Genomic DNA, 13,845 nt, shown 5'->3' on the forward strand with positions numbered 1-13,845 from the left:
AAAATTTTGTCAAAATTGTATTTCTATAGAAAATTATGTGATAATTGTTGTTCTATGGAAAATTTTACCAAAATCTTATTTCTATAGAAAATTTTTTCAAAATTTTATTTTTATAGAAAATTTTGTCAAAATTTTATTTCTATAGAAAATGTTGTCAAAATTTTATTTTTATAGAAAATTTTGTCAAAATTTTATTTCTATAGAAAATGTTGTCAAAATTTTATTTCTATAGAAAATGTTGTCACAATTTCATTTCTATAGAAAATATTGTTCAAATTGTGTTTCTATAGAAAATTTGTGCAGTTTCTATATAAACCGATGGCCATATTTAACTTCGTAATTTAATTAAATAATGCACCAACATTATGAAAATGTTAATCATATTTATGAAAACATAAATACAACGAAAAATTTTCTCTTTGAGTAGGGTGTCACATAAGTCTACCACTTTTATGGAATTGAATATGAGAAAATAATAAAGCTTGAATTTGTATTTTGTCCTCTCAATGCATATGCATGCCAAGAAAGCTTTATCATATTTGCAGTTGTTTTGGGTTTCATTGTTAATTTTTGTTTGCTACAATTATTGTCAGTTGCTGTGCGAGTTTCGAAGAATTGCAAGTTTATTATTTTTTTGGTGTGTGATTTAAATTTAAATATCAGCATGTGGGTTACTTCAATCTTATTGACTACTATCGCCTTACTACTGATATATGCTTGGAATTTCTTAAGAAAACATTACTCATATTGGCGTGATTTAAGTATTCCATGCGATCCTCCTCACTGGATGGTGGGTAATCTACAGGGAGCTGTTGCAGAAAAACCATTCCTACAAATATGGCAAGACTATTACAATCGCTATAGGAATTCTGGGCCATTTGTTGGTTTCTATTGGTTTACCAAACCGGGAGTATTTGTTTTGGATCCTAATCTCATAAAAATGATACTCATAAAGGATTTTCCCAAATTTACCGATCGTGGTTTATATTGCAACGAAGAAGATGATCCACTCTCGGGCACATTATTCAATTTGGAAGGTCCCAAATGGCGTTATATGCGTAATAAAATTTCACCCACCTTTACCTCGTCACGCATGAAAGCCATGTTTCCTTTGGTTTTAAAAGAAGCCCATGAATTAATCCAAGTCATGGGCGAAACATGCGCCAATGATCCTCTGATGGAAGTCAGAGATTTTATATCACGTTTCACCACCGATGTCATTGGTAGCTGTGCCTTTGGCATTGAAACCAATAGTCTACGTAAACCCGATACATATTTCCGTAATATGTGTCGTCGAGGCCTGGTCGAACAACGTTTGGGAGTGGCTTTACGTTTTAGTTTTCCCCAATTGGCAAGATTTTTGCATATCAAACAAACTGTGGGCGATGTTGAGACCTATTTCATGGATATTGTCGAGAAGACTGTACGTTGTCGTGAGGAAACTAAAGTCGAACGAAGGAATGATTTTATTGACACCCTTATCGATTTGAAAAATAATAAATTGATGAAAAGCGAAACAGGAGAGGAGATGACAAATCTTACATTTGGTCAATTGGCCGCTCAAGCATTTCAATTTCTATTGGCTGGATTTGAGACATCATCGACCACAATGGCTTTCGCCCTCTATGAATTGGCCCAGAATATGGAGGTGCAGCAAAAGGCTAGAGAAGAAGTTAATCGGGTATTGCAAGATCACAATCAGGATTTTAGCTATGAATGCATGAGGGATATGATCTATGTCGATCAAATAATGCAAGGTAAGGATGAGCTATGCTATGTGGCTGATATATACGAAAATTTTGCAACCAATTTAAGGTTGCTATCATTTCTAAACCACTCACCTGTCAGTTGACTGATTTATTCAGGTGAGAACTAATTTTATTATTTACAAGATTACAAAAGCATTTTGATCTACTGTATTCAGACATACAATTATTCGTTATGGAGTTCAAACTTGATAGTATGATTGTTTTATATTTGGCTGGAAAATCATAAATGGCTATTGTCAGAGTCATGCAGTAGTTAAATGTTAATAAAACGTTTGTTTCTCGTACCATTGTTCGTTACCGTGATGCCCAAAAATTGGTTGAAAATCAATTTGGGGTGATTATATTCCTTTTGATGCACATTGAAAAAAGGAGCATAGACTAGAACCATTAAAGCTCCAAAAACTGAAAAATTTCAACGATGCACAAAAAAATGGACTGGGAAAAGCCAAGGAAATTTTAAGCTCCGTTCAATGTTGGTGGAAATTGAACGTTTGTAGAGAAACATCTCAATCACGGTTGCAACTCGTACCAAAAATTATATACAAAAATTTTAAGAAAATTTTACCAGAAAATCTGCCAAATTTAAAAAACCGTATTTCGAAGCTTTTTATCAAAATTTTATTTTTATTGGAAATTTTGTCAATTTTTTTCTATAGGAAATTTTGTAAAAATTTTATTTCCCTAGAATTTTTTGTCAAAATTTTATTTTTCTAGAATATTTTGTCAAAATTTTATTTTTATAGGATATTTTTTTTTTCAAAATTTTATTTCTACAAAAAATTTTGTTAAGATTTTATTTCCATAGAATATTTTGTCCAATTTTATTTCTGTAGAAAATTTTGTTAAAATTTTATTTCTGTAGAAAACTTTGTGAAAGTTGTTATTCTATAGAAAAGTTTGTCAAAATTTTATTTTGGTAGAAAATTTTGTCAAAATTTTATTTTGGTAGAAAATTTTGTCAAAATTTTATTTCTATAGAAACTTTTGTCAAAAAATTTGGTAAAAATTTTATTTCTGTTAAAAAGTTGTTATTCTACAGAAAATTTTGTCAAAATTTAATTTTTATAGAAAATTTTGCCAAAATAGGATTTTTTTTCAAAAATTTTATTTCTACAAAAAATTTTGTCAAAATTTTTATTTCCCTGGAGTTTTTGTCAAACTTTTATTTTTCTAGAATATTTTGTCAAAATTTTCTTTCCATAGGAAATTTTGTCAATATATTATTTCTGTAGGAAATTTTGGCAACATTTTATTTCTCTAGAATATTATATGAAATTTTGTCAAAATTTCTTATAGAAAATTTTGTCAAAATTTTATTTCTATAGAAAATTTTGTCAAAATTTTATTTCTTATAGAAAATTTTGTCAAAATTTTATTTCTTATAGAAAATTTTGTCAATATATTATTTCTATAGAAAATTTTGTCAAAATTTTATTTCTTATAGAAAATTTTGTCAAAATTTTATTTCTATAGAAAATATTGTCAAAATTTGATTTCTATAGAAAACATTTTAAACATTTTAGTTTGATAGGAAATTTTGTCAAAATTTTATTTCTATAGAAAATTTTTTCAAAATTTTATTTCTATAGAAAATTTTGACAAAATTTGAATTCTATAGACAATTTTGTCGATAATTTATTTTGATAGGAAATTTTGGGAAACTTTTATTTTAATAGGAAATTTTGTCAAAATTTTATATCTATAAAATATTTAGTCAAAAATTTTACTTCTATAGAAAATTTTGTCAAAATTTTATTTCTGTAGAAACTTTGGTCAAAATTTTATTTCTATAAAAAATTTTGTCAACATTTTATTCTATAGAATTTTTTTTCAAAATTTAATTTCTATAGAAAATTTAGTCAATATTTTATTTGGTTTGATAGGAAATTTTGTCAAAATTTTATTTCTATAGAAATTTTATTCAAAATTTAATTTCTATAGAAAATTTTGTCAATATTTTATTTGGATAGGAAATTTTGTAAACATTTTAGTTTGATAGGAAATTTTGTCAAAATTTTATTTCTATAGAAATTTTTTTCAAAATTTAATTTCTATAGACAATTTTGTCAATAATTTATTTTGATAGGAAATTTTGGGAAACTTTTATTTTGATAGGAAATTTTGTCAAAATTTTATATCTATAAAATATTTTGTCAAAAATTTTACTTCTATAGAAAATTTTGTCAAAATTTTATTTCTGTAGAAACTTTGGTCAAAATTTCATTTCTATAAAAAATTTTGTCAACATTTTATTCTATAGAATTTTTTTTCAAAATTTAATTTCTATAGAAAATTTAGTCAATATTTTATTTGGATCGATAGGAAATTTTGTCAAAATTTTATTTCTATAGAAATTTTATTCAAAATTTAATTTCTATAGAAAATTTTGTCAATATTTTGGATAGGAAATTTTGTCAAAATTTTATTTCTATAGAAAATGTTGTCAATATTTTATTTGGATAGGAAATTTTGTAAACATTTTAGTTTGATAGGAGATTTTGTCAAAATTTTATATCAATAAAATATTTTGTCAAAAATTTTACTTCTATAGAAAATTTTGTCAAAATTTTATTTCTGTAGAAACTTTGGTCAAAATTTCATTTCTATAAAAAATTTTGTCAACATTTTATTCTATAGAATTTTTTTTCAAAATTTAATTTCTATAGAAAATTTTGTCAATATTTTATTTGGATCGGAAATTTTGTAAACATTTTAGTTTGATAGGAAATTTTGTCAAAATTTGATTTCTATAGAAAATTTTTTTCAAAATTTTATTTCTATAGAAAATTTAGTCAAAATTTTATTATGATAGGAAATTTTGTAAATATATATCTACAGAAAATTTTGTTAAAATTTTATTTTTAAAAACAACAGACAAGCCAATGGAACAAAAAATAGCACTTGCGGCCCACTGTACTTTGACTGGTCACAAACCTAACTTAAACGACGTAGAAATCCTAAGCAAGGAAAACAACTACAGACGAAGATTTACTCTGGAGATGTTACACATCATTAACACTCCAATTAACGAGAGAAAAAATTATAAGAAAGATATTGAAAACTGCGCGAGAATATATCGGCATACGATACAAAAACACAAGAGAAAATAATCACCAGTAGAAAAACAGACAACGAAGTAACAAGACAGCGGAGAAAATGTAAAGTACAATAGATAGTTTGATTTTATATTTGAATTTTGTAATTAATTTTTGTACAATTTTGTAATTTGTAGCCTTGAAAACGGTTCTGACGAAGTCAGCCGAAATATCGGAAAATAAAAAAACAAGAAACCAACAATTTCAAGATTAATTTATAGACCTATAGCCGAGATTGTGAGATAAAAAAATCATAAGAATTAAAATAAAAAGGTCAACAATATCAACAACAAACACAAAATTTTATTTCTATAGAATATTTTGTCAAAATTTTATTGATATAGAAAATTTTGTTAAAATTTTATTTCTGTAGAAAATTTTGTTAAACTTTTAGTTCCATAGAATATTTTGTCAAAATGTTATTTCTATAGAAAATTTTGTCAAAAATGCATTTCTGTAGAAAATTTTGTCAAAAATGCATTTCTGTAGAAAATTTTGTCAAAATTTTATTTCTATAGAAACTTTTGTCAAAATTTAATTTCTATAGAAAATTTGGTAAACATTTTTTTCCATAGAAAATTTTGTCAAAATTTCATATCTAAAGAAAATTTTGTCACAATTTTATTTTTATATGATTTTTTTTTTGCAAAATTTTATTTCTATAGAATCTTTTTTAAAAATTTTTTCTATTGGAAATTTTGTAAAAATTTTATTTCCCTGGAATTTTTTGTCAAATTTTTATTTCTCTAGAATATGTTGTTAAAATTTTATTTTTAAAACTACAAGTGTAGCTTAACAAACAGAGGAAAAAAATGTTTGTCAAATTTATTTGGGCAAAGCCCTATAGACTGCAAGATGGTTGGATGGACGCACGTTTCGGAATTACCACATTCCTCATCAGCATTCTCTACTTGCAGCAAAACTATCAACCAATTATAAGAATAAATTCGGGTAGTTCACTAAACCCAAAAGTGAACCGCACTCGAACCTTCCGAAAGAAAGTTTTACATGATAGCCGGCTTATGCCGAAATAAATTCGTACAAACATATATCTTTTCCTTTGCCACCGTAAAATCATCCGAAACGTGCGTCCATCCAACCATCTTGCAGTTTATAGGGCTTTGCCCAAATAAATTTGACAAACATTCTTTTCCTCTGTTTGTTAAGCTACACTTGTAGTTAGTCAACACGATGGTTTTAAAGCTGAGATCAAAAAAACAAATAAAATTTTATTTCTATAAAAAATTTCGTCAAAATGGTTTTAAAGCTGAGATCAAAACAACAAACAAAATTTTATTTATATAAAAAATCTTGTCAAAATTTTGCTTGTATGAAAAATATTGTCAAATTTTTGATTCTATAAAAAATTTTGTCAACATATTATTACTATAGAAAATTCTGTCGAACAGAATTTTATTTTGATAGAAAATTTTGTCAAAATTTTATTTTGATAGGCAATTTTGTCAAAATTTTATTTTTATAGAGAATTTTGTCAAAATTTTATTTCGACAGAAAATTTTTCAAAATTTTATTTTGATAGGAAATTTTGTCAAAATTTTATTTTTATAGAGAATTTTGACAAAATTTTATTTCTATAGAAAAATTTTTGAAAATTTTATTTCTATAGAAAATTTTTTGAAAAATTTATTTCTATAGGAATTTTTGTCAAAATATTATTTTTATAGGAATTTTTGTCAAAATTTTATTTTGATAGGAAATTTTGTCAAAATTTCATTTTTATAGAGAATTTTGTCAAAATTGTATTTCTATAGAAAATGTTATTTCTATAGAAAATTTTGTCAAAATTTTATTTTTATAGAACATTTTGTCAAAATTTAATTTCTATTGAAAATTTTGTCAAAATTTTATTTCTATTGAAAATTTTGTCAAAATTTTATTTCTATAGAAATTTTTGTCAAAATTTTATTTCTATAAAGATTTTTTTGTCCAAATTTTATTTTTATAAAATATTTTGTCAAAAATTTTATTTCTATAGAAAATTTGTGAAAATTAGTGGAGAGGGAAAAATAATAAAAAAGAAAATAAAATTAAATTAAAAAAAAAGAAATCGCTTTATTTTCTTGCATTAAGTATCAACCAATCTGTTGATTTTAGTTCTCTACCTAGAGAATGGGGCGCCGAAGTTAATTTTGTCTCATCTGTTCTGGAATTCATGCCATTGTTCTCTTTCTGTTTATATCCGATTATGGTGGAAGTGAAACGATGGGATGGGATGGAATTTCCGTATATAAGCTAAAATCGTACCAGTGACTATAAAAATTGTTTACCGACTTTATTGACAGTTTATTATTGTCGCAAACAAACGGCTTTTATAAATCGCAATTCTCACCCAGCCACTTAATTAAAAGAAAGTAGTATATTACAATACATAATGGATAATATAGGCAAGTTTCTTGTAAAATAAATCTCTATGCTGACAGTTTAATGGTCTAAGTAATTTCATTCATTTAAATTTATTGAGTTAAACTTGTTAGTTTTTAATAACATTTTAATTCTTTTTTATTATTATTTTTTTTTTAGATTTAACCCTCTAATGCCCAAGACCGCCTTTAGGCGGTCTTCATTTAATAAGGAAGCTTTTAGTAAAACACACCATTTAAGACAACAAAAATGGGTAAAATAAAAAGAAAACTTAGTTAAAACTGTTCAAGAGGCTTTGCAGCATATACTGCATTTTACCGTATAAATTTTTCTTGTTTAGTTTTCTTGCTTTCATGTCGCTAACATTGAAAATTTAATCAGCTGGCAAAAAAATTGGGGCATTAAAGGGTTAATTTACGATTAATTTATACACCGAGAGATTCTAATTCAAAATTAAGCCAACGAAATGTTTTCATTTACATTATAAATATTTTCCACTAATACAGTGCAAACTATCTTTATAATAACAAAGACTTTCATTCGTTATTTCGTTGCTTCAATTTTAATATAAATTTTTTATTAAAATTAAATATTTTTTCTTATAATAAAAAAAAAATATTTTCTATTTTTTTTTAGAAACCCTACGCCTATATAGCTCATTATCTGTTTTAAATCGTTGTGCCTTAGAGGACTATGTAGTACCTGGTCATCCAAAATATATCATCAAAAAAGGCATGCCCATATTGATCCCAGTTGCGGCCATACATCGGGATGAGCGTTATTATCCCCAGCCAAATGTTTTCAATCCGGATAATTTTTCACCTGAAATGGTCAAACAAAGAGATTCGATATTGTATTTGCCGTTTGGTGAGGGGCCTCGTAATTGTGTGGGCATGCGTTTTGGTAAAATGCAAGTCATCATTGGTTTGGCTCTAATGCTAAAGAATTTTAAATTTTCCACATGTGATAAGACTACAATTCCTATGGAATTTGATAAACGTAATTTTCTTACAAGTCCTGCAAAGGGTGTCTATTTAAAAGTGGAAAAAATTGCCGATGAATGAAATGTGAAATTTTATTGTACTTTAATTATAAAAAAAATAATAAAATTAAATTATATACATAAATATAAGAATGAGACAAATATGAATTTTATTTCTATAGACAATTTTGTCAAAATTTTATTTCTATAGACAATTTTGTCACAATTTTATTTTTAAAGAAAATTTTGTCAAGATTTTATTTCTATAGAAAATTTTGTAAAAACTTTATTTCTACAGAAAATTTTGTTAAAATTTTATTTCTACAGAAAATTTTGTCAAAATTTTATTTCTATTTAAAACTTTGTCAAAATTTTATTGCTATAGAAAATTTTGTCAAATTCTTATTTCTATGGAAAATTTTGTCAAAATTTTATATCTATAGAAAATTTTGTCAAAATTTTATTTCTATAGAAAATTTTGTCAAAATTTTATTGCTATAGAAAATTTTGTCAAAATTTTATTTCTATAGAAAATTTTGTCAAAATTTTATTTCTATAAAAAATTTTGTCAAAATTTTATTTCTATAGAAAATTTTGTCAAAATTTTATTTCTATAGAAAATTTTATCAAAATTTTATTTCTATAGAAAAATTTGTCAAAATTTTATTTCTTTAGAAAATTTTGTCAAAATTTTATTTCTTTAGAAAATTTTGTCAAAATTGTATTTGTATAGACAATTTTGCCAAAATTTTATTTCTATAAAAATTTTGTTAATTTTTGGCTATTGAAAATTTTGTTAAAATTTTTTTTCTATAGAAAATTTTGCCAAATTTTATTTCCATAGAAAATTTGGTCAAAATTTTATTTCCATAGAAAATATTGTCAAAATTTTATTTCTATTGAAAATTTTGTGAAAATTTCTATAGAAAAAATTTGTCAAAATTTATTTTTATAGAAAATTTTGTCAAAATTTTATTGCTATAGAAAAAAATTGTCAAAATTTTATTTCTATAGAAAAAATTTGTCAAAATTTATTTTTATAGAAAATTTTGTCAAAGTTTTATTTCCATAGAAAATTTTGTCAAAATTTTATTTCTATAGAAAATATTGTTAAAATTTTATTTCTATTGAAAATTTTGTCAAAATTTTATTTCTATAGAAAAAATTTGTCAAAATTTATTTTTATAGAAAATTTATTCAAAATTTTATTGCTATAGAAAAATTTTGTCAAAATTTTATTTCTATAGAACATTTTGTCAAACTTTCATTTCTATTGAAAATTTTTTCAAAATTTTATTTCTATAGAAAATTTTGTCAAAATTTTATTTCTATAGACAATTTTGTCAAAATTTTATTTTCCTAGAAAATTTTGTCAAAATTTTATTTCTATATAAAATTTTGTCAAAATTTTATTACTATAGAAAATTTTGTCAAAATTTTATTACTATAGAAAATTTTGTCAAAATTTTATTTGTATAGAAAATTTTGTCAAAATTGTATTTGTATAGAAATTTTTTGTCACAATTTGATTTCCATAGACAAAAATTAAAATTTTATTTTTATAGAAAATTTTGTCAAAATTTTATTTCCATAGAAAATTTTGTCAACATTTTATTTCTATAGAAAATGTTGTAAAAATTTTATTTCTATTGAAAATTTTGTCAAAATATTATTTCTATAGAAAATGTTGTCGAAATTGTATTTGTATAGAAAATTTTGTCAAAATTTTATTTCTATAAATTTTTTTTCAAAATTTTAATTGTGTAGAAAATTTTGTCAAAATTTTATTATTATTATATTTTTTATTATATTTTTATAGAAAATTTTGTCAAAGTTTTATTTCCATAGAAAATTTTGTCAAAATTTTATTTCTATAGAAAATATTGTCAAAATTTTATTTCTATTGAAAATTTTGTCAAAATTTTATTTCTATAGAAAAAATTTGTCAAAATTTTTTTTATAGAAAATTTATTCAACATTTTATTGCTATAGAAAAATTTTGTCAAAGTTTTATTTCTATAGAACATTTTGTCAAACTTTCATTTCTATTGAAAATTTTTTCAAAATTTTATTTCTATAGAAAAGTTTGTCAAAATTTTATTTCTATAGAAAATTTTGTCAAAATTTTATTTCTATAGAAAATTTTGTCAAAATTGTATTTGTATATAAAATTTTGTCAAAATTTTATTACTATAGAAAATTTTGTCAAAATTTTATTACTATAGAAAATTTTGTCAAAATTTTATTTGTATAGAAAATGTTGTCAAAATTGTATTTGTATAGAAAATTTTGCCAAAATTTTATTTCCATAGACAAAAATCAAAATTTTATTTTTATAGAAAATTTTGTCAAAATGTTATTTCTATAGAAAATTTTGTCAAAATTTTATTTCTATAGAAAATGTTGTCAAAATTTTATTTCTATTGAAAATTTTGTCAAAATATTATTTCTATAGAAAATGTTGTCGAAATTGTATTTGTATAGAAAATGTTGTCAAAATTTTATTTCTATAAATTTTTTTTTCAAAATTTTAATTGTGTAGAAAATTTTGTCAAAATTTTATTAGTATAGAAAATGTTGTCAAAATTTTATTTCTATAGAAAATTTTGTCAAACTTTTATTCTTAAAGAAAATTTTGTCAAAATTTTATTTTTATAGAAAATTTTGTCAAAATTTTATTGCTATAGAAAATTTTGTCAAAATTTTATTTTTATAGAAAATTTTGTCAAAATTTTATTGCTATAGAAAATTTTGTCAAAATTTTATTTCTATAGAACATTTTGTCAAACTTTCATTTCTATGGAAAATTTTTTCAAAATTTTATTTCTATAGAAAATTTTGTCAAACTTTTATTTCTGTAGAAAATTTCTGTAGAAAATTTATGGAGAGAAATATTTTGCAAAATCTACCAAAACTTCAGGAATTCTACAAATCTACCAAACAATAAAAAATCTGCCATTTGTAGCTGAATTCTACCAACTGTGACAACCGTGTTCATAATTGTTTACAGCCTCCTTAAAAAGCGACCCAATATTTCAATTCTGGTGGAAATAAAGGTGGAAAAGGTTTGAGAGAAATTTGGCGAAGATATGAAGAAAGACGAAAAACAAAATAGCAGACAAAATTCGATGTCATTTCGATTTGAATAAAAAATTCCGAATTTTATATGATTTATTTAGGGTATTAGAAAGTCGTCTGCTGCCCGAATTTACTTATTTATGATGTCATATTTGCTACAGTACATAAACCTACAATTATGGACTGTGTGGCAATGAATCTACTCCTATGATACGTTCGAGTATAGGAATTAATTCATTCTAATTCTCAATGGCAATAAAAGCTTTTCAACCAAGCCAAGCTTTAGTAATTAACTCAACTCAGTAGAGAATAATAAAAATAATTATTTTCTATGGCAGTTAGTACAGCTACAATATTCATTCGGATAAGATCATAAACGTTTGAGAAAAAAATTGTCTCAAAGATAGACATCAAACAACCATGACCATCGCAACATTTCTATGGGGCTCTTTAATTGTAGGCTTGGCCTATTTGGTATATATGCTTCGAAAGCATTTCAACTATTGGCAGAATTTGGGTATTGCCTGTGATCCACCGCATTGGTTGATGGGTAATGTTTCGGGTATTATGACCACCAGAAGCTATAATGCAATTCTCCGTGAATATTACGATAAATACAAAACTGCTGGCCCTTTTGTCGGTTTCTATTGGTTCACCAAACCTGCTGTCCTGGTATTGGATCCAGTTTTAATGAAACAAATTCTCATTAAAGATTTTTCAAAATTTGTGGATCGAGGTTTCTATAACAATGCCGAAGATGATCCTCTCACAGGTCATCTATTGAATTTGGAAGGAGATAAATGGCGTTTTATGCGCAATAAGCTTTCACCTACCTTTACTTCGGGCAAAATGAAGGCTATGTTTCCTCTGATTATGGAAATAGGAAATAAGCTAATAGATGTCACTCACAAGGAGATGACCAATTCCCAAGTCCTGGAAGTTCGTGATTTGGTGGCTCGTTTCACCACCGATGTCATAGGAACCTGTGCCTTTGGCATGGAGATACAGAGTTTACTTGAACCCCAAAATGAATTTCGTAAGATGAGCTATAAGGCCTTAAGAGAATTTCGTTATGGTGTTTTGGGATTTTTGATACGTTTCAATTTTCCCCATATGGCCAGAAGACTTCACATGAAAGAAACCATGGCCGATGTGGAAAAGTTTTTTATGGGCATCATCCAAGCCAATGTGGAGTATAGAGAGAAAAATCATGTGAAAAGGCAAGATTTTTTGAATATGCTAATTGATCTGAAAAATAATAAGTCCATGAAAAGTGAAGGTGCAGTACAAGAAGAAATGACTCAACTTACATTTGAGCAATTGGCTGCTCAGGCTTTTGTATTTCTTTTGGCTGGCTATGAAACTTCATCGACCACTATGGGTTTTGCTTTATATGAACTAGCTTTAAATCCCCAAATTCAAGAGAAAGTCAGAAAAGAAATTCAAGATATTCTGCAAAATCATAACAATGAAATCACCTATGAAAACATAAAAGAAATGGTGTATTTGGATCAAGTTATACAGGGTGAGAGTACAGCCAAGAAAATATTCCAAATAATCCTTTCTAGTAATTGAAAAACTTGTTTTCCTTTAGAAACCCTTAGAGTTTATACCATTGTGCCAGCCATTATACGACAGGCTTTGGATGACTTTCCTGTTCCTGATCATCCTGATTATGTGATTAAAAAAGGTATGATGGCTTTTATACCTGCAGGAGCCATACATCGAGACGAGCGTTATTACGACAAACCAAATGTTTTCAATCCTGATCATTTTAAACCGGAAAATGTCAATTCCCGTGATTCCATATTGAATTTATCTTTTGGTGAAGGACCTCGCAATTGTATTGGAGCACGTTTTGGAAAATTACAAACACAAGTGGGTTTAGCTTTGCTTTTGCGTAATTTTAAATTTTCCATTTGTGATCGTACTCCGATTCCAATGAAAATCGATAAGAAGAGTCTTTTGATTGCACCAGAGAGTGGTATTTATTTAAAAGTGGAGCAACTATGAGGACTAGGAGGAAATAAAAACACGTACAGGTCAATTAAAGAAAATTGTTTTTGAGGAAATTTATATTTTATTTGTAATAAATTAAAAAAAATGTTTACATTATTCAAGTTTTATGTGGGAAAAAGCAAAATCTTGGTAAGTAGCATGCATGCAAAAATATAATAATCAACTTTGTCATTCCATTAGTAACTGATAGAAATATTGGTCTCAAACTCCCAATATTCTTGGCCGTGGTAAAATTCTGTTGGCAATAGTGGGGATTTTTTCCCCACACTGGGGATATTTTTTCGTGAATGGGGACGACATTTCTGAGTTGGGGCTTGGAGATTTGGTGGGAATTTTCCATAAATTTGGGGATTTTTTCGAGAAATCGGTTTAATCTTATTAACAAAATTTTATTTTTATATATAAAATTTTGTCAAAATTTTATTTTATAGCTAATTTTTCTCATAATTTTATTTCTCTAGAAAATTTTGTCAAAATTTTATTTCTATAGAAACTTTTGTCAAAATTTTATTTCTATATA

The 13,845-nt window shown here is 25.3% G+C and overlaps 2 protein-coding genes across 2 annotated transcripts; both read left to right on the top strand.

Annotated features, from left to right (window-relative positions):
• The first annotated feature begins 589 nt into the window (after window positions 1–589).
• Window positions 590–8,390, top strand: LOC142240194 (putative cytochrome P450 6a21). The gene is made up of 2 exons (XM_075311891.1): window positions 590–1,757; window positions 7,883–8,390. Exons 1-2 carry the CDS (start codon window positions 665–667, stop codon window positions 8,308–8,310), a joined length of 1,521 nt encoding a protein of 506 aa, XP_075168006.1. The 5' UTR covers window positions 590–664; the 3' UTR covers window positions 8,311–8,390.
• Window positions 8,391–11,638: 3,248 nt separating this feature from the next.
• Window positions 11,639–13,416, top strand: LOC142240465 (putative cytochrome P450 6a21). The gene is made up of 2 exons (XM_075312167.1): window positions 11,639–12,831; window positions 12,901–13,416. The coding sequence occupies exons 1-2, from the start codon at window positions 11,727–11,729 to the stop codon at window positions 13,317–13,319; spliced, it is 1,524 nt and encodes a 507-aa protein (XP_075168282.1). The 5' UTR covers window positions 11,639–11,726; the 3' UTR covers window positions 13,320–13,416.
• The last annotated feature ends 429 nt before the right edge of the window (window positions 13,417–13,845 follow it).

This window comes from Haematobia irritans, chromosome 5 (genome assembly GCF_050003625.1).
Source record: "Haematobia irritans isolate KBUSLIRL chromosome 5, ASM5000362v1, whole genome shotgun sequence".
Taxonomy (NCBI): domain Eukaryota; kingdom Metazoa; phylum Arthropoda; class Insecta; order Diptera; family Muscidae; genus Haematobia; species Haematobia irritans.

What these genes read in the sequence shown, in the direction of transcription:
- LOC142240194 (XM_075311891.1), top strand. Translation starts at nt 665, where the DNA reads ATGTGGGTTACTTCAATCTTATTGACTACTATCGCCTTACTACTGATA. An exon ending in TGTCGATCAAATAATGCAAG is followed by an intron (nt 1,758 to 7,882) that starts GTAAGGATGAGC and finishes ATTTTTTTTTAG; the next exon opens with AAACCCTACGCCTATATAGC.
- LOC142240465 (XM_075312167.1), top strand. Translation starts at nt 11,727, where the DNA reads ATGACCATCGCAACATTTCTATGGGGCTCTTTAATTGTAGGCTTGGCC. An exon ending in TTTGGATCAAGTTATACAGG is followed by an intron (nt 12,832 to 12,900) that starts GTGAGAGTACAG and finishes GTTTTCCTTTAG; the next exon opens with AAACCCTTAGAGTTTATACC.